General features: G+C 37.4%; 1 protein-coding gene across 9 annotated transcripts; it reads right to left on the reverse strand.

Moving 5' to 3' along the window:
- Window positions 1–203: 203 nt before the first annotated feature.
- On the reverse strand, window positions 204–19,989 carry LOC107852664 (F-box protein At3g54460). 9 transcript variants are annotated; one of them, XR_007048328.1, is made up of 11 exons: window positions 19,398–19,536; window positions 19,046–19,166; window positions 5,707–8,301; window positions 5,400–5,613; window positions 5,005–5,292; window positions 4,862–4,921; window positions 4,627–4,757; window positions 4,186–4,300; window positions 3,823–3,971; window positions 1,167–1,244; window positions 204–583 (listed from the first exon to the last, which is right to left on the reverse strand). XR_007048328.1 is itself a non-coding variant. In XM_016697698.2 (9 exons), exons 1-8 carry the CDS (start codon window positions 19,874–19,876, stop codon window positions 3,825–3,827), a joined length of 4,029 nt encoding a protein of 1,342 aa, XP_016553184.1. In that variant the 5' UTR covers window positions 19,877–19,982; the 3' UTR covers window positions 204–583; window positions 3,823–3,824. The 9 variants fall into 9 exon arrangements, 2 of the variants coding, with proteins under 2 accessions (XP_016553184.1, XP_016553183.1); XR_007048324.1 differs by lacking the exon at window positions 19,046–19,166 and having other exon boundaries at window positions 19,398–19,989; XR_007048322.1 differs by lacking the exon at window positions 19,046–19,166 and having other exon boundaries at window positions 204–616; window positions 19,398–19,982.
- Window positions 19,990–21,722: the final 1,733 nt, after the last annotated feature.

A 21,722-nucleotide genomic window follows, 5' to 3' on the forward strand; every position in this document is an offset into this window, starting at 1 on the left:
TTTTTAATTCGAAAAAGGGAGTGAAAAACACCCTTTTTCCCCTAATCAATTTTTAAAAAAAAAATGAATGGAACATCTTTAGTATTCCCTATTTGTGAATTCACATTTTCTTTCTCCCTGTATTCCAAACAAATTGAGATGCAGGAAAAATGTACAAGCTTGAACAGAAAACAAAGCATGTGCACACATGGATGCCCAGAAAGTCGGTGAAAATGATCAATTTTCTATTTCGAAACGGCCACTACAACTGTATATTTTTCTGAAGAGAGATTCAAAAAAAAAGAAAAGAATAAATTACCAGAATATACAACTCTAGGGGTAACATCTGACCAGAAGAAATACATGTAATTACCAATGCTCAACCGGTCAGGTTGCCACATTCGAATGCCTGAATTTCTACAACGCTGGTAGAATAACAATAATCCCACTGGTTGCCATTAATCAAGACGTGACCAGTTTTCTACAAGGGCGACACTAGCATAAATAGTCTTGGCACAACTCTATAATGCAGATCAGATTGCCGGAGTCACTGATTGTCGAGACCCTCCAAGTGCCAGTTCATCAAAACATCGAATTTGTCCACCTGTTGCCATGAACCAAATCAGCAACCAACTTCCTGGAAGATATGGATACTGCCTCAAAATAAAGTATAAGCCTTGGACTATAAATTTCTCTGTTGCTAAATGGAGGTACGAGGAAGAGATACATGAACTTGTTGATCACTAAATGACATGAAAGAGGTCCACATCATGTAGGACTTTCTCTTTCCCCTTGTTTTCCTCGTCTCCTATCTCAAGTCAAAAGCACAACAAAATCACGCAAAATCCACGCAAGCAGATAGCAAGTACTGATGTAGGAACTCAAACTCTAGCCAGGAAACAAAGGGGGTTGACAACGGTGACAAGACGGAATAATTCAACGAGGGAACAATAACTTCTCTTGGAGAACTATTAAAATTCAAATGAGAAACCGGCAGTGCTTTTGTTTCTCCTAAACCTTCACACCAGGACGATCTATCTATATGCACTCCTAGTTTCTATATAGGGAAATACACAATTCCAGTGATGTATAGAATGGTACTATTTTCTTGGGAGAAAAGGAAATTCTAAGAGATTGTTTTACGATGGAGAAATGACACAAAATTTTAATAGGGAGGAGAGAAGTACCTAAAGAATATACGCACACAGAGACAGAGGACTGCATGAGTTACCAAAAGCTGAATCTTCCATATATTGAATGGAACCCTGAATTGGATTATAACATCAGAAAAAAAACTTGTTCATCAATAGTGAGACATCATGTTATAGTAATATTGAGTAAATAAAATAATATACTTTTAGTCTTTTGGTTGTAAACGTATACATATTACAAGAATATATTTCAAATTATAAAAGTGAGACATCAAGATACTGAAAATAATGTAAAAATTAATCATAGTACACGTGTATTTCTTATAGGAAATTCAAGTAGTTATATAAAAAAGGTGCATTGGATATAGTAGGTACAAGGGGAGGTAGAGGTAGGCTGAAGAATAACCAGGGAGAGGTGAGGTGATTAGACAGGACATGTCGCAGCTCTAGGACATGTCGCAGCTCTAGGCAACTGAGGACATGACATTAGATAAGAGGGTTGGAGGACACGTATTAGGATAGAAGGTTAGTAGATAGCGGAGTGTTGTCTGGCTTTTTCGAGGGTTTAGGCTTGGTTTTATTTATTTGTCGTTGTACTAGTCGTATTCATGTAGCTCTTGCTTTTGATACCTATCAAAATCTGATGTTTATTGTGTTTTGATTACCACATTATTTTGTTGTTGCTCTTGTTCCTTTCTTGTAGGTTTTGCACGGCTTCCCTTATTAGTTGTTACATTTCCTTCATTGTTTCCCTCTTCTTTGGACCGAGATTTGTTGCACTTGAACCGAGGGTATTTTGGAGAGGGCCGCTCTACCTCCACGGGGCTGTGGTAAGGTTTGCATATACTCTACCCTCTCCCGAACCCACTTGTGGGATTTCACTAGGTATGTCGTTATTGAAATGTCGTTCACATTTTTTACCCTCTTAAAATACATTTTAGTAGTTTGAGATCAATTAAAATTCTAGTTTTGGATCTTTCAAACAATATTGGTTGTCCTAATATTTAAGGATTTAAAATCAATTAAGATTTAATTTTATATAAATTAATTTTCTTATTTGAACATGATAAAACAACCAAAGCAACAAAAAGAACACAAATCAACAAATCTTTGTAAAAAAAGATTACCTGAGACAACACAATAGACACTAACATATTTGAAAACAATATTTATTTATGTAATTTACAGACACAGCCCCCCTTTTTATTTGACTTGACTTGGTGATGGATGTTTTGACGCGTCATATTCAAGGGGAGGTGCCTTGCTGTATGTTATTTGCTGATGATGTGGTACTGATTGATGAAACTTGGGGAGGAGTTAATGATAAGTTGGAGATTTGGAGACAGATCCTTGAATCTAAAAGATTTCGATAGAACAGGACCAAGACGGAATATTTGGAGTGTAAGTTTAGTGATGTGTCGCAGGAGGCTAACGTGGTTGTGAAGCTGGATTCTCAAGCCATTCAAAAGAGGGAGAGTTTCAAGTATCTGGGGTCTATGATTCAAGGCAATGATGAGATTGACGAGGATGTCACGCATCGTATTGGGGAAGGGTGGTTGAAAAGGAAGCTTGCTTTGGGAGTTTTATGTGATAAGAAGGTGTCCCCGAAGCTTAAAGGTAAGTTCTACAATATGGTAGTCCGACCGGCTGTGTTGTATGGAGCGGAGTGCTGGCCAGTTAAGAACTCCCACATCCAAAAGTGAAGGTGGCCGAGATGATGATGTTCCGATGGATGAGTGGTCATACCAAGAAAGATAGGGTGAGAAATGAGATTATTCGGGAGAAGGTGGGAGTGGCTTCGATAGACGACAAGATGTTAGAAATGAGGTTACGTTGGTTTAGGCATGTGATGAGGAGGGTCTCTAATGCTCCAATGCAAAGGTGTGAAACACTGCTATGGATGGTTTTAGGCGGGGTAGAGGTAGACCGAAGAAATATTGGAGGGAGGTGATTAGGCAGGATACGGAGCAGTTACAACTTATGGAGGATATGGCCCTTGATAGGAAGGTGTGGAGGATGCGGATTAGGGTCGAGGGTTAGGGGATGGGAATGCATCGATAACACAAGGAGAGCGTCTTTATTTGTGTCTGAAGTTACTTGTTACTTGTTCCTGGTGTTGAGTGATGTCTATAGTTACGGATAGATAGTTTTTAATATTATCTTGTGGCTAGCGGTGTTAGTTTATTTTGCATACTGTACTAGTTTATATGCATTTATGTTTTGTGTTTGTTATAATGTTATCGGTCCTAAACCGGAGTCTATCAGAAACAGCCTCTGTACGCTCTACCCTCCCCTAACCCCACTAGGTGGGAATATACACTGGGTATGTTGTTGTCCATAGACACAGCATTTCATCTATTCCTATGTTTTAATAATTTTGTCTTCGTGTATATAGTTTATTGATTGATGTGATACACATGTGCAAAGCACATGCACTAAACTAGTGTAACGAATGGTAATAGTCATAAATATCTATCTCCAATTGATCTGAAATGTATAAAGCCATGACAGCGAGCTCTAAAAAGCCACAGAATTTTCTGAAAGAAGATTTATAGAGCACGAAAGCTCATTACATATAGCAGCAAAAAAAACAAGGCATAATGAACAAACAATCAGATAAAAAACATAATGTATGCACAGACAAAAGTAGTCACTTAAGCTTGGAATTATTTATATGGTTATATTTCTGTACCTTCAGGACTTGGAACTGGTTCGAACAAAGTTAAGGTGAGCGAGATAATTGCTTTCAGCAAAATCATGTAACGTGCGTGGTGCTCGTGCCCCATCATGACCCAATTTACAACCTTCATCCTTCAACAACGTCCTACCTTCATCAGCCTCCTGCAAAAGTTAAACCATGACTTTAAATTCGAGTTGGACAATATTTGGGGAAAGTACATTTAACCATCCTAAATGTTTATTAAATTAAGAAAATGGAACATCCAATAAATGAACTAAAAACTCACGATGATATCCTTTTTGGCGGATAAAATTAATGCAGATCATTGATCAAAGGATTAATCTGATAACTGTAACGTTCATTAGAGAGAAATACCTGCAGAAACTTCATCATTTGCTCCTCAATTGTGCCACTCATTGCCAGTGTTTCCACAAGAATAGGACGTGTAGCACCCATCCGGTGAGCACGACTGATCACCTGTTCCTCCATACTGACAAATATTACGAAAAGTCAAAACCATATAACGTGAAGAAAGCTGCGCAAACACTCCACAGGTTAGCTATCTGATTCTCAGAGAACAATAGTCAAATAAAGTACAAGAGAAATGGCTTGCACTCAGCAGATTATTACTTATTCAGAGAGGAGGGAAGGGGGGATGATCGGTTTCCAGCTTATTACTCGCAAAATTGTCTTTGGACAAGTTAAAATTCTGCAACTACATAATCATGGACTTCTTCCAAAGGCATCACAAGGAAAAAGATATGAAGCCTATATTCATAAGGTGTGCGTAATCATAGCAAGCTTAATATCTATTACCTTTTGTCCCATATTGGTTCCATTAAATACACATGTGTCACAAAGCTCAAATCAAGACCCAAAGCTGCGCTTCCATCCATTAATAGAGCCATGCAGTCAACATCGCGCTGAAATGTTGCCAGTGCTTTCACCTGAACCATGCAAGTATAACTAAATAACTCCGGAAATACCACAGCAACCATCCTAAGAAATTTGTTAGAAAGACATAAAAATCAAAATGATTAAGTAGCAACACCTTGTTGATGGAAGGCATTGGACTGTACAAACTGGCAAAACTGATACCAGCAACAGCTAACTGCCAGGAGAACATGGAGTAATCGGACCATCATATAACAATAAAAATATTAAACAGAAATGCTCACAATGAAGTAAGGTTACCTGCTGTTCAATTACATGTATGTGCTCCAGAAACTGAGAAAATATGATAACTTTCTGGGGGATTATATTGCACAATCTGTTTGATGGCCCAACCAAATACTGTTGGGATGAAAACGTGCTGAAATTGCTCATCCCACTAAGGACATGGGATCCACTAACAGTCTCGGCAATTCTGTCCTCGTTGGAGGCAATAATCATCCTATTAGCTTCCTGTATTTCCTTTAATCTATCAACAAGGTAAGCAACTTTACTGCTAGACGTTGACTGCCAATCGGGATTCCAGTCATCCTTCAGAAGAATAATGAAAATATTAATTAGTAGTTTGCTGTGGGATGAAAAAAAAATTAACTACAAACTAGGTCTTGTCCAATATGTATGTCAAGGATTAGACCTACCTGTTTATAAGATGGCTGCAACTCAATCAGATCCTTTGGAACAGGCCACTTTGGATTAGGATTTTCAGGACGGGCCAGTGTTTCAGGACTTTGCATCTCATACAAGTTACCACAGCCAGGAATAGTACACTTCTCACTATCTAAAGAAACACAGTCAAGGCATAATAGATGTTTACAAGGTCCAATCACTGGTAGACGGCACCATGCTTTGCACCTACATAAATTATTTTAAAACCAAAGTCAAAATCATGATGCATTTGGTCTAACAAAATCAGTGCCAAAAATGATCTCAGAGACTATGACTAACCTCATGCAATTTCCACCAAATAAAAGGTGATATTTTATCAGAGCATACTCCTCTGAAGTGGAATCCAGACCATCCTCAACTAAAATATCCATAGTTTCTTGAATATCATCACCTGCCTCTGTCACTCTGATATGCCCTGCTACACAGCACGATAGTCTTACATTTCTGATTGTAGTACTTCGGAATTTCCATTGCTTAGGGTTCAGTAAACTCTCAACATGAGAAGGATCATTCCAGTCTGCCATTAGTATGTTCCTCCGCACGGTTTCTACCAATTCATTGTAGCTTCTTGCATGTTCTTCAGTAAAATTTAAGAGTGTTACTTTCTTGATGCAAGGGGGAATATTCTGCAAATCCTTTTTCCTGGCACTGATCATGCACCTGTGAAGTAACTGCAGCAAACGTGACCGACCCTCTTCCATCTCTGCTTCGAATGGCCGAAGAATACCAGCTTCCCAGGCTTTCTGATTCAGTCCATAAGCTTCATCATGGAGGAACTTAAGCAGGGGTTGCAGATGAGAAAGCTGGCTACTAGGGGTGTTTGGAGTTGGTGTTCCAGTTAATAACCAGCGATTTGTGGCACACAACGAAACAGCCATTTGCAGTTTGTTCGTCAAACTTAGACTTGAACCAAGGGTATGACCTTCATCTAATATAATTCTCAGCCAATGAACTTGCATCAAGACACTTCTCTTTTTGGGGCCCCACTCAGCACTTAGGCGACTGAATGTAGTTATAACTACATCATAATCCCAAGCAAGACTATGTGCAGAGGGCCTTTTATAATCACTCCAGACAAAAACTCTCAGCTGACCTTGTCTTATATGCCTCTCAATCTGACTTCTCCAATGATCAACTAGATTTGAAGGGACCACAACTAAAGTAGCCCGAGACAAGTACAATCTAAATGAATCCAGAGGTTTACATAGAGCTTCTCTTAGGGCATCCAAATCAAAGACCAAGTTCACAAGACCTCTAGGATAGTGCCACTTAGTTGTACCCTTTTCAGCCCTCTTTACAAGACCAAAGGCTTGAAATATTTTATGATAGGCCTGAGGAGCTCCTACAGAAGTTTGTACAATAGGTTGCACCAACCCAATTGTTTCCATTTCTAATAGCTTCTGTGGTGACAACTTAGCTAACCAAATTAGAGCCTTCTTTGCTTCTGAATCCATAATTGAATACTCATCCTTCAGCACACTGGTAAAAAAAGATATATTTTCTTCCAGTCCCCCAGGAGTTCCTTTACTATGAAATCCTGGAAGGCAAGTGATACGCTGCTTATGATCCCAAGAGTCTTCTGCAACACCACAACTCTGATATAATGGATCACTATTCATACTGCAGAACCATGCAGAAGTAGCATCTGCCACATTGGCTTCTGCAAGCCTCCGCCATTTGTGACAAGCATCACACTGGATCCAAGTATCCTTGAGAACATAGTTCTCCGCAGAAGGCTCATAAAACTTCTTACTACTGCAAGATAATTTATGTGAATAACCAGATTTCTCATACGCCGAGTGTTTTTGCTGCTTGTTGGAAGCAAGCTTTCTTTTTTTCGAGTTTTTCCAAGCATTCCTCTCTTCAGGAAAGAGGGACGCCTGTTCATATTCATAAACAAGATCTCTTTTTATCTGGCTATAGCTACTGGAACACCTCAAAGCATACCTTGTTGGAGTGGCGTGTGTGACTTTAGGTGAACTGATTTCTCCAGTTGTTATATGATCAGCGGAAGCAACAACCACGGATCCAATTAATGTGGAGAAGTTGTTCAAGCTTTTCTTTGGGGTTAGTTTATCTAAAGATAATCGCCCCCTTCGGCCATTGTGTCCAGTAGCTCCACTAGCTAATAAAACACCAGAACTGATTGTATCTTCACTACTAAGCTCATAATAACCACACCTCTGATCAGCATTATGCATACACCAGATGACTTGTGCACCAACTGGTGGCTCTGGCAGTGTCCCCTGAGTCTTCAGAATGAGACAAAGAGCAGTAATAGTTTTACCCAAGCCAGGCTCATCACAGAACATTCCCCCACGGAAATCCTTGATTGTAGGAGCCTGCCCTGTGGCTATTTGACCAGAAACAACATTTATATAAAAAGCAAATCCATCTTCAGTGACAAAATCCATGTACAGTGGGTGCCGAAGTAACTCAACATTACGCTCACGCTGTAACATCCAGTCAACTGCAGCCTGCTGATGAGCAAATAACTTAAGTTTCATACATGGCATGATTGATGAAGCAATAAATTTTAAATGCCGACATGTTGCAGAAACCCTGAGAAGAGCAACAGGACAAAGTGAAGAAAGAATATTGATCAAAATATCATCTGTTATCACCCAAATACCCGATTTACTAGCATCAAGTGGATTCACTCTTAAAGAATCAGGATTCCCCCTCTGTGCTACACTTGGTAAGCTCTTAAAAATTTCATGGAGCTCAAAGTGTTTTTTCTTGGAAGGGTCAGGTGCACTGCAGTGCAGTTTGCATCCTAGAACATGACAGTCAGACAGATTCCAAATACGAAAATCCTTTTCAACACCAAGCTTAGCAGACTGAAGCATAGAACTCCTAGCTTCCCAGTCACAACTGTAAAGAAATATTTGGAACATTCATTAGAATCAGCTGCATCAAATATTTAGGACAGAAATCAGTATTAGCTGCATAGACAATTCAATGCAACTCAAAATTCAAGGCTCCAACTCAACATGAAATTCTACCTACAACTGTTGAAAGATTCAGTAACTGCTCATCAGTTTACTCGGTGTAATGGTGTTAAGATTATTAATAATTTATTTCAACTGCAAATTCAGCAACCTAAAACTCAACAAAAGAGAATATCCAAATCCATTTTCCTCTGTAACTGAACCTTTTTTTAAAGAAATTTATTGCACATTGAAGTCACAATTACTTCAACTAAAACAAAGCCAAGATGCAAAGGGAAGTCTTCAGAAAATTTTCACCCTAAAAGAAAAAGGCTTTTATCACCTAATCTACACTATTAATCTACAACCCCTATTCTAATAAAATGATTGTTCTATCGATTCAATGATATCCCTAAACGTTAATCCTCCATCATTGTACACTAATTACTAACATGATCCTATAAGTAGCTCGACTAGCAAGAGAGCCGGACAGGTCCTTCCACTATACCAAATAAAAGAGCATAACGTGGATAAACTAATAACCTCAATTACACAATTTTTTGGCTGATCCTGCCTTGGCACCAAGATCAACAGTCCACTAAGTTTATAAATTATAAGACTGTATTTTAAAAAATAACATATAGGTCCCACTTACAAAATAAATTAATTATATCCATGCACATCAAAAGTACACTCAATTAGAACCCAACCTTGATCCCCACACCCTTTTTCCCCCCGATGGTGATGTCCAGTCCAACTTGCTCAACTTGCTCGCACCTTGACAATTTCATTGAATAGCTCTACCTCACAAATGAGAACAAATCAGCTAATGTTTTGCTTCCGCAAGGACTTGAACTTCAGACGTCATGGTTCTCACCCCGCTTCACCGACCACTAGGTCACACACCTTAAGTGCCCCATTCTTGCTATCACTTATAATTGGTGCCTCACAGGACTCATATATATTAATTGAATGAAAGATCTTTGGAGCTCATCCTCCTTTTCTTGAGGAATTAGAAAATGTGTGGAGTTCTACCAGATCGTTATATATGGTGTTGCAACGTCTTTTGGTACAAGTTGGTTTTTCATGTTGTGCTTACAATTCTTACAACATTTCATAAGAGATATTAATTTCTTTCACCTTCCAGATGAGAAGTTGATTATTTTACAGTTTGTCATGGTGTATGTTCTTTGTACAAATATATTTGCATGACTTAAAGTTCATGAATTATCTCAACTAATTATACATGGACTATAAGGGTGGTTTCCATCCCAACTGAACTCACCACGATTATTCCATTCGATACTTGAACTCCCCCACCATTGCCACTACTACAGGTTGGTATACAGTGTACTAGTTGATTTCACGAATTTATGTTGGTTAAAAGAAAAGTACAGGACAATCACAATCTAATTAGGTAATATCCATAAAATATTAATATTCAAATATGATGGATTCAGTGTTTTCTTAGTTTTCACTGCACCTAGACTAATAGCTGAGCAGTCCCAATGTCGGGTAAGCACAGCAAATGCCCTAGTAATTAATGATATAACAACACTATAAAAGTTACAGGTAGTAGGTAGCAGTGTGTTGTCTTGTTACCTATCCTTACTAACAGTTGTAGCATTGCTCCTGTTGTAGCTTGTCGTCAAGATTTCTGTTACTACCAGTTTTTTTAAACTCCAGCCAACATTTTATCTTGTTGTAGTTACCTTCCTGTTACTATCTGTTTTGTTACTACCTGATATTTCTTGTGCTTATGCAACTTCTTTTTATCGACTGCTTTTGACTATTTTTCCTTGAACCGAGGGTCTATCGGAAACAGCCTATCTACCTCCGAGGTAGAGGTAAGGTATGGTTACACTCTATCTTCTCTAGACCGCACTTTGTGGGATAGAAATTAATTAATAGACTTTCATGGTCCAGTGATGACAATTCCAATTCCAGAGGTTAACTACATTGATATTGATTTTAACTTTTTCTTAGATCCTGATCAAACTCATTATTTTCCACTTCATAGTTTCTTAGTTTTAATATTATACTTAAAACGTAAAGCATAGTTGATGATATGCACCCAAGGGCGTGGCCTAGTGGTCAATGAAGTGGCTGAGAAACATAAGGTCTTGGGTTCAAATCCCAACAAAGAAAAAAACACTACGTGACTTCTTCTCATCTGTTCTAGCCTTAGTGGATAGAGTTAGAGTTACATGGTACCTATTATTGGTGGAGGTACCATGATAACAATTACAGAGGCAAACGGCATTGTTATTGATTTAACTTTTCCTGAGATCCTAATCAAACTCATCTTTTTATCACTTAATATTTTTTGAGTTGCTAGCCTCTTCCAATAATGCAAGGTAAGGTTGTGTATGACTCTTGTGATCCTACCCTTCCCTTGACCCCACGCATAGCGAGAATTTTAGTGAAACGGGCTGCCCCTTTTTATATACACTTTTTAAGTCTTAACGCTTGATAAAAGTGCTGCAGCAGCACCAGACTTAGGAAAATGCCACCAAGACCACAGAGCAATAGGCAAATAAACATCCACCATTACAACAGCCCTAACTTCTTCATCATCATCACCAGTGCCACGCTCCACAACCTCAACTACCCTACCAACAACCCTCAAACACTTCCTCATTACAAGTTTATGCAACTGATGCACCACGCTTAAACTCCCATGAACCATTCCACCAATTCTACTCCGCTTCTTCGTTATAACAATGTCATCCCTCTCTTCTTCAATAAGAGACAACACGACATCGTTATCTGTTATAAAGTGGACATTAGAGCCGTCCCCAATGACGTAACATTGAGAATTTAAAGGCAGGCAGACCTTCTTAGGGTACGGTGGAGACGAAGTTTTAACAACGGTGAGGAAGAAACCGCAGAGCTTGTGGTTCGGAATTGAATTATCAACCTCCATTGATGGAAATTGGAAGGGTTTGAAGCTAAGAATTGATTGAGAAGTTAGGGTTTTAGGTAAAGAGGATCCGTTCCGTTCCAGGATTAGGAAAAAGTGTGAATAATAAAAGTAGTAAACCAACAGTTGTTTCATGTGCGACCCCATTTTTATTATTTTTTTATATATAAAGGGGGGAAAATATAAAAAAGAATAAATCAAAAGTGGAATCATATTTAATTGCAATATTTTTATTTATGGCAATTCAAATTTGGATTTAGTAATGTTCAGAACAAAATATTGAAAATATGTATAAACATGTCTGTGAAAACTAATTATATTTTTTAAAAATAAATCACTATCTTTTTGAATGATTAAAACCAAATCCATACGTCCATAAAAGATAATCAGAATGTTTTTAAAGAGCTTTTATTAACTGGTAATTAGAATAAATACATTTTTTGTTTAAAAGTGTTCTTCTCTAAATATTGTCTAAAACTTAATTTTCGACAAAAATGATTATTTTTCTTTCTTTAAAGAAAATTCAAAATAATGACTGATCATGCAATGAACTTGTTTAGAAAAAACTATTGAAGATGAGTTTCAAATATAAAAAGTGGGTTTCACCAATTTTTCAATGAACTTTTATTCACCGGTAAAATTTCTATGTTTTAGAGTTAAATAAATACATACTTTTCTCAAATATTACATTTGGATAGCTACTACCTCATCCATCACAATTTTTTTTTTACTTATGGCAATTCAAATTTCAATAGCTACTACCTCGCAAATGAGAAGAAACCAGCAAATATTTTGCTTCCGCAAGGATATGAACCTCAAACTTCATGGTTCTCATCCTACTTCACCGAGCACTAGGTCACACACCTTGAGTGCCCCATTCTTTCTATCCCTTAGAATTGGTGCCTCACAAGACTCATATATATCAATTGAATGAAACCTCTTTGGATTGGAGCTCGTCTTTCTTTTTTTTTTTTTGATAAACGGTAATTGTATTCTTCTACAATAAGGGAGTGGTGGCAACCTTCAAAAAATTACAAGGGGAAGTAATCATAATTACAGAGAGCCTAAAAAGTCTACTAACTATTTTACTTCATCTATACTCTCTTCTTTACACCAAAAATACAAAGTGGTATGCAGTTTTCTTTAACTTTCTGCATTGAGTTGGTAGTATACTCAAAACATCTGTTGTTTCTTTTTTTCCAAATGGACCACCATATACATGAAGGGATTATTCTCCACCATTTTTTCCGAGTCTTGCTCCCCCCCCCCCCCCCCCATCCAACAGCTTAAAAGATCTACAGTATGCTCTAGCATCACCCATGGTCCTTGGATAAGGTTGAGGAACATGTGCCACACCTGGACAGTGACTCTACAATGAAGGAATAAATGGTTGTTTGTTTCCTCTTTTTCATGAGGAAAACACACCTAGAGACAACTGGAAATTCCAGCTTCTCGTGAGTTAGACATGCTCTTCTACACACCAACCATGTGAAACACTTCACCTTGGTTGGGGTTGTACCATAAGGTCTCTTTTGTAGTCTTTCTACGGAAAACCTTCCATCCCTTTCATGCCTCCATCTTATAGTATCAGGTTCAGCGTTTAGGCTAAACGCTCAAGAAATCATTCAATCTCTATAGTAATTCAGCAACTCTCTCCACCTCCCCGTCATTCAGAAGCCTCCTAAAAGTGATGTTCCACAATCAACAATAAATGCTCCTGAGTGACCGCAAAAATAGAAAAGATCTGGAAAGGCTTCCATGAGAGAATTTTGGCCAATCCATTTGTCTTTCCAGAAAAGAATCCTATTGCCCTCGGACCATAAATTCCTAATAGTCCTCCAAACTAAGACCCCATTTTTGTTGGTCACAATGTTGGAGGTCCAATGATCAACTTGCCCATACTTGCTTATGATGACTTCCTGCATGGACTTCTTTATCAAATCTCCATAGCCACTTTGATAATAAACACCTATTTTGCAACCCCAAGTTCTTAATACCAAGTCCACCTGATTGTTTGCTAAGTTGTGCATTTTGCCACTTCACTAAATGAATGCCTTTCCCTTCCTTGTTGCCCGACCAAAGGAAGTCCCTCCTTAATTTATTCAGTCTTTCTTCCACCTTAATAGGTAGTGGGAAGAGAGACATGACATAAGTAGGCAGCGCATCCAGAACAGAGTTGATCAAAGTTGTTCTTCCTCCCAAGGATAGATATTGAGGCTTCCAAGTGGCTAGTTTCTTCTCAGTCTTCTCCACAATTCCATCCCATATCTCAGCCTCCTTATGATTATATCCCAAGGGCATTTCCAAATAGTAAGTTGGAAAATTTTCAATTTGGATGTTGATAAATTCCTTTACTTGAAACATGTTGCTCTTTCTCCAGTTAACACAGAGTCCTGATACTGCTTGAAAAACTACTAAAATAACCCTGATAAAGCACACTTGTTCTGCTTTAGCCTCGCAGAACAACACAGTATCATCTGCATAAAGGAGCTGGCAGATTTGCAATTCTTCACCCGTTTGACTGGCCACCTTAAAACCTTTCAACCAACTTCTCTGAGTAGCCACCCTCAACATGCTATTAAGCCCCTCCATAGCTAGGATAAAGAGGAAGGGGAAAGAAGATCCCCTGTCTTAACCCTCTCTCGAAAGGAAAAAAAAAAAGCAGGTTCTCCATTGATCAAAATAGAGAACCTGACATTATGCAAAAGTTTATCCACTTCACCCATTTTTCTCCAAATCCCATCTATCTCAAAAAATTTATAAGAAAAGCCCAATTCACATGATCATAAACTTTTTCAATATCAAGCTTACACATAATCCCTAGAGCTTCACCTTTGAGCCTTGAATCCACACATTCACTAGGTATCAAAGCAGCATCCATGATCTGCCTCCCTTGAATGAGAGCCATTTGATGTTTGTTGACTAGCTTGCTGATTACCTCTTCAACCTTAGAAGCTTGGCAAAAATCTTATATACTCCACCAATGAGACTTATTGGCCTAAAATCTCTAAGTTCAATTGCCCCGAATTTCTTTAGGATGAGAGCCATAAAAGTAGCACTGAGACTCCTCCCAAACTTATGTCTCTCATGGAAATGATTAACGGCATTCATAACATTTACCTTCGGCAACTCCCAAACATCTGGGCCTGGAGCTTTATCACTAGCACATGACTTAATACAATTCCACACCTCCACCTCTTCAAATTGACTTTGTAGCTAGCTTCTTTCTTACTCATTAATACACTCTGCTCCATGTAATTTGAACTCAGGTCTCCCGGGTTCAGTTTTTTTATACAGTTTCGGGTAGAAACTAATGATCTCTCTCTTAATCTCATCTGGTTCTGTGATAGAATTCCCCTCCACCATCAAAGCACCAACAAAATTGAACCTTTTGTGAGTTGTGGCATCTCTGTGGAAAAATTTGGTATTTTTGTCACCCTATTTTAGCCACTATACCCTAGACCTTTGCCTCCAAGCTATTTCCTCTTGTCTAGCAACTTCCTTAAATTCCATAAAAAGGTGAACCTTTTGTAGAAGCTCATCCTCTGTTAGTCTTCTCTAGATCTGATATTTGATGTAAGATTTCTTTTTTCCTCTGTTTTCGGTTGTTTCTGTATGCTAATCTCCATTGCTTTAATTTCAGTTTCACCCTAAGTTACGCGGACTCTTCATTTTCAATGTCGCACCCGTGTCGGATTCTCTAAAAATACACTAGCTTTGGCGAATCCGACACGCACCCGTCGATATTTTTGAAGAGTCCGAGCAACATAGGTTTTAGCATTCCCAGTTTTGAAGCTAGAACAAAGGATCTTGTACCAATTACATTGAAAGACAACCACCATTCTTTGACTTTGTCAGTAAAACCATCTACTCTCATCCACCATTTATTTGAAATACGACTTGCTCAAATTCAATTCACTGCAATCAAGCATGATAGGATTATGGTCTGATCCTATCCTATTCTGGGTAGTAGGTTTTGTTTGATCCGTGAGAAAGCTTCATCCATTGAGATGAATATAAGAATTTATCAATTCTGGAAGCCAACGCAAGATCGTCTCCTCTCCTCCAAGTAAAACAACCCCCAATAGTGGAGGATTGAAGAATTCCATCTCATTATCTAGCCTGTGAATTCATTCATGGGTCTCATTATATTGTGCCCTTCTGGCCTTTCTGACCTCTCACCAGGATATCTTGTGACATTATAATCACCATAAGCCACCCAAGGTCCATTACAAGTTTCTTTGAAGTTGCTCAATTCTTGCCACAACTCTAGTGTCACATGAAGCGTAGATTGCACTAAGAAACCATGTGAGCTCCTGGCTGATACCTTCAAACTTCACTGATAAACTTTGGTTCACTGCTACCACCAATTCCCCCTCCAGTATCTCTTATCCCACATCACTACTATCCCGCCCCTTCTGCCAATTGCATTTAGGTGATACTCCCCCATCCATCTGTTTTGCCATAATTGTCTAAAAATATGCGCTTCATTTTCTGTTAGTTTAGTTTCTATTAACACATAAATATCAGCCTTTCATTGTTGTATTATTCTTCTAACTATCTCCATCTTACTTACAACATTTACCCTCAAACATTCCAAGAAAAAAATTTCACCTTCATTGAGTAATGGCTGGTGTTATCCTCCCTTTGTTCCTTGGCTCTCCCTCTTTAAATTTCACATTGAATTCTAGGTTTTTGACCTCTTTTAAAACTGTTCTCTTGGCATAATTTGACATACTAAGTACGTCCTTATGCTTCAAAGCCCCCCTGTTCTGATCAATTATTAGAAAAAGATCAAAGGTCACTTTGTCAAACCTTCAAAAGTTGCTCCAAACAAACGGCTAAGCTTTAGAACATTTGATTGGACCCACAAAGATGGCCTATCTTTGATTGCCTAATCCGAAAGAGAATCATTAATTTGAAGGTGTAAGGGTTCTTCGTAATTCACCATCTCCCCATTTCCTTAACCCCTTGCAAAACAATCTCCCCACCTGTGCTATTTTCAGTCCCCTGTTTCCACTGTTCTTCAAAGTTAAGTCCATAAAAGTTTTGTCCCTCAATGATCACGTCTCCTCTCCCATCTGCAATCTCCATATCCTCACAGAATGAAGTTTCAGGGGGTCACAGTTTCAACCCCATCTCTTCTCCAGATAAAAAGGTATCAAAATCTCATTCAAGAAGTGATTGTCGATAAAAGGTTCTGCTTCAGTTAGAATTGGATCTTTCTGATGGATTTGATCTTTTTCCGGACCAATGCAATTTACACCACTCAACTGGATCAACAAGCCCCGATTTTCTTTAATTAAATCCGGGCCCATTTTTTTAATTAAAGAAATCACTTGTTTCTCTGACAAAGGCACGTGCGCCACTTTCCTTTCAAAATCATAAACCTTCTGCGAAGTAATATCCATCATGTGCAAGCCAGACACCGAAGGGTCCAAGGTATGAAAGGTCACCATCGAGTTGACCTTACATCGCAGGTCCAGTTGTCTTGTTTCTCGAGGCTCGCACCCATCTCCGTTGCTATGTTTGTACCTCACCGGAGCTTCACACCATACCAGTGGAGTAAAAATAAACTCGCCATCACTAACCTCGACTTCTTATGGGATCTCTTTCAGTCTCTAACCACCCACCGCACTGGTCAACAATCTCCTTCATCACTTCTTCCGGCCATAACTACAAAGGGAGCCTTAGTATGCGGACCCAAAACCAATCGAATTTCTTCTGTGTGTTGATGGCTCCCATTGAAGGAAACCACCAATCCAGTTCCAATAGTTGGTTGTTCCTCTTCCTGAAAGAACATTCTCGGCATCCCTTCTTGACTGAAATTCAAAAAGAAACTGAATTCCATTCAGACCGAAAATCTGAATGTTGAAAATGCCTTTCCAGGTCTGTTGTACCCATTTCCTCAGGTCATTCCGAGTCGGAATCTTGTCACAATCGGGAAAGCTGCAGACAAGACTTCTTCTCAAAGGATTTTCCCCCTCAGTGATGCTCTTCTTCAATGTAGGGAAGGAAGCATTTGCAAACCATCTGTTTCTATGTATCGCATCCCTGTTACTCCCTTTTCCCGTATCCCCTTTTGTGCTTGCCTCCCCTGTTTTAGCATTTAATTCTTGTATCTGTAAATCATCATCCATCATCATCAATGAACGACTCAACTTTTGATGAGAGGTTGGTCCACCCTTCATTAAACGCGTTCTCCAGTAGAATAATCACAAATCTTTCCTGCCCATTAACTGCCCATTAACATTTAACAGACAAAAATCTCCCAAACTTATTGAACTTAGGGAGCAATAAACGTGGGTAGTCCTGTCTCTGCCTCTCCAAGTTTTAAAGGATTTCCCTTTAATGTCAGAAGCCTCTTTGAATCTTTTGCACAGCCAAACTAAGACAGCTTTGTTTAGCTTCATCCGACGCATGTATGGCCTTGCACTCTCAACCCATTAGAAACAGATCTCTGATGAAGAATGTGATTTCGTCAAGTCGTATGACTTCGCCCCTAGCCGGAAATAGATTCTGTTAGACATTTACGAAGGAAGATATAGAGCTATGAAGAAGAGAGAGAAGATGGGATGAATGATCGACGATGAAAGAAGTCCACCAGATCTGGATAGCCCAGGGCCAGAATGGTCCCTAAAGCTTCACCTGTACCATTGAATTTTAATTTCCAGTAGTAATATATTAACTGGAGCACGTTTTCTGGAGCTCGTCTTTCTTTCCATAGGGCATTAAAAAGGTGTAGCAATGTGTTTTGGTGCAAGTTGGTTTTTCATGCTGTGCTCACAAACCTTTACACATTCATATGAGAATTTAATTATATCAACTAATTAGGATACTGTCCAGGCCAACTGAACTCTCACCACGATTATTCCATTCGATACTTGAATTATCCCACCACTGCCACCACTACAGGTTTGGGGTACTAGTTCATTTCCCTAGCTTATGTTGGTTAAAAGAAAAATATAGAATAATCATGATCTAGTTAGGTAATATTCATAAAATCTCAACATATAAATATGATGGATACCATGTTTTTTTAGCTTACACTGCACCTAGACTAATAATCTGAGCATTCCCAACGTCGGGTAAGCACAAGGAAATCTCTAATAATTAATGATGATAACAATAAGGAAATCTCTAGTAATTAATGATGATAACAACACTAAAAAAATATGGATAGACTTCCATCATCTGACGATAACAATTAATATTGATAGATTATCGTGATCTGACTATAACAATTACAGAAGCTAATTGGAGATAACTGCATTCTTACGTATTTTAACTTCATATAAGATCCTAATCAAACTCATTTTTTCCACTTCATAGTATCTATATAGTTTTAGCACATTATACTTAAAATGTACTTCTAAAGCAGAGTTGATGATATGCACCCAAGGGCATGGCCTAGCAATCAATGAAGTGGTTTGACTATGTTGCTCAGACTTTTAAAAATGTCAACGGGTGCATGTCGGATTCTCCAAAAGTAGTGTATTTTTGGAGAATCTGACACGAGTGCGGCATCGAACGTAGGACTCTTCATTTTTGATGCCACACCCGTGTCGGATTTTTCAAAAATACACTAATTTTGGCAAATCCGACACGCACCATTGACATTTTTGACGAGTTCAATCAGCATAGGTCTGCGCAACTTAGATGGTTGAGAAACAAAAGGTCTTAGGTTTAAATCCCAACAAAGACAAAAACACTACGTGGTTTCCTCTCATTTGTTCTAGCCTTAGTGGATAGAGTTAACTGGTACCTATTGCTAATGGAGGTACCATGATCACAATTACAAAGGCTAAATGCATTGTTATCTGTTTTTTTGATAACTGCGGTGTCCGGGCCAACTTGCGCGCACCTCGACTAAATCCATGCGATACCTGCCACCACCATCAACAGGTAAGATCCTAATCAAACTCATTTTTTTTGCACTTCATTTTTGTAAGTTGCTAAAGTAAGTTTGCGTACAATAGACTCTTGTGATCCTACCCTTCCTGGACTCACACATAGCAGGAGCTTTAGGGGGTGTTTGGATGAACTTTTTAAATATACTTTTAAAGTTTTAATGCTTTATACTCAATATGTACTTAGAAATAGCAATTAACAGATACCTGACATGGTGAAACAGTGCAGCAGCAGCCGGACCAGACTTAGGAAACTGCCAACCAGACCACAAAGCAATAGGCAAATAAACATTCACCATCACAACAACCCTAACTTCTTCCCCATCATCATCACCCTCACCGCCACGCTCCACAACGTCAACAACCCTAACAGCAACCTTCAAACACTTGCCCATTACAAGCTTATGTAACTGACGCACCACACTTAAACTCCCATGAACCATCCCACCAATTCTACTCCGCTTCTTCGTTACAACAACCCCGCCCCTCTCCTCCTCAATTGGAGTCAATACGACATCGTTATCCGCTACAAAGTGGACATTAGAACTGTCACCGGCGATATAGCATTGGGAATTTAGTGGCAGGTGGACCTTGTTAGAGTACGGTGAAGATGAAGTTTTAATTTTAACGGCGGTGAGGAAATAACCGCAGAGTTTGTGGTCTGGAATTGAATTATCAAGCTCCATTCATGAAAATTGGAACTAAGAACTCATGGAGATGTTAGGGTTTTTGGCCTATGAGAGAAAGGGGATCCGTCCGTTCGAGGATTAGGAGGGTGTTTTAAAGCCAAAATCAAGAAGCATTCAATTAGGTGCTTATTTTGAAATTTTAAGTTTACTAATATTTAAATTACTATTTTGTCCCTTGTAATTATATATTATTTCAATTTTACCCTTAATTAGCAATTTTATTTTGTGAATCAAATAAATAAATGGGTTGATTAGCCCCGCTTTGAATAAAAAAAAAATTAATGATACGAAATCTTAACGTAATCATGAAGAAATAAATAATCTTTTAATATATAATTATATTTTTTAAATATAAATATTCAACACTTTAAACTCTTAAAAAAAATATTTTTAGCGCACAAATTAATAGTCATTCATGAAAATATTTTTTTAATATATATATATTAAAATATATATTTATTTTAATTTGAATCATTTTAGCAATAAAAATTAATAATAATCAACTCTATATATTATTAACAACTATAAGGATATTTCAATCATTTTAACCACAAAAAAAGTGCTTAAAAGCATTATTTATCAAACACATCAATAATTCTTTTTTAAGTTTCAGCACTTTTATCCAAACACTTAACTGTTTATTTTTTAAATAAATTCAACACTAAGTCATTTTTTTTTTGAGCTTATCCAAACGGGGTATTTAAGGGAAAGAGAGAATAGAAGTATGTACTACCAAGTCCATTAATATTTAATTATATTTTTTTATTTATCACAATTCGAATTTGATTTAATAATGTTCTGGATAAGGTATTCGAAATATATAATAAAAAAGTACAAAATAATAAACCTATGAAAACTAAATATATTTTTTTAAAATAAATTAATATTATTTGAATGATTAAAACTTATACGTTCGTAAAGAAAATTACGATGATGTTTTAAAAAGCTATTATTAAGCAGTAATTGGAATATATATGTTTTTCTCTAAAAATTTTCTTCTCTAACTATTATTAAAAAAAATTGACTTTCCTACAAAGATGATTTTTTTCTTTCCCAAACGAAAAATAAAAATAATACTTGATTGGACATGGGTTGTTTTGTTGGGGGGGGGGGGGGGGGGTTTCAAAAATACGTTTCAAATGGAAAAGGGGATTTTTACCAATTCTCAAGTGAATTCTTTATCTAGAAAATTTTTATTTTTTAAAAGATAAATGCATATTTAGACATCTCTTTCATTTTAAAATGATTTTTTTGCAAGTTTCTTTCCTACTAGAAGAGGTGGTCCTCCAATTACCAAAAAACCCAATTACTTCCACATAATTACATATCATGCCCCAATATATAATAATTTTATTATTTTATCATAATGATTTAAATATTTAATATATTTTATTAATTTATATTAATTAACTATAACCACATAATGAAAGTAAAAAAAATTTATTTACTTAATTGTCTATCATGTTCAAAATTAATTTATTGCCACAAATCACAATAATTAATAACTTAAAATATTTAAAAGATATATAGAAATTTTATTGACTCTTACCAAAAAAACCCTCTACTCCCACTTAATTACATGTCATGCCCCAATATATAATAATTTCATTGTTTCATCATAATGATTTAAATATTTAATATATTCTATTAATTTATATTAATTAACTATAACTACATATTGGAAGTAAATTTTTTTTATTTATTTAATTGGCTATCATGTTCAAAATTAATTTATTACCACAAATCACAATAATTAATAACTTAAAATATTTAAAAGACATATTAAAATTTTATTGACTCTCATTATTTTAGCAATGCCACATAAATTGAGATAAAAGAAAAA

The sequence above is a fragment of the Capsicum annuum genome, chromosome 12 (genome assembly GCF_002878395.1).
Source record: "Capsicum annuum cultivar UCD-10X-F1 chromosome 12, UCD10Xv1.1, whole genome shotgun sequence".
Classification (NCBI taxonomy): domain Eukaryota; kingdom Viridiplantae; phylum Streptophyta; class Magnoliopsida; order Solanales; family Solanaceae; genus Capsicum; species Capsicum annuum.

Coding starts and splice junctions, on each gene's coding strand:
- LOC107852664 (XM_016697698.2), bottom strand. CDS start 19,876: ATGGAGCTTGATAATTCAATTCCAGACCACAAACTCTGCGGTTATTTC. Junction 8,302..19,397: donor GCACTGTTTCACCATGTCAG/GTATCTGTTAAT, acceptor ATTTCTTTACAG/TTGTGACTGGGAAGCTAGGA. Junction 4,758..4,861: donor CAATGCCTTCCATCAACAAG/GTGTTGCTACTT, acceptor TGCATGGTTCAG/GTGAAAGCACTGGCAACATT.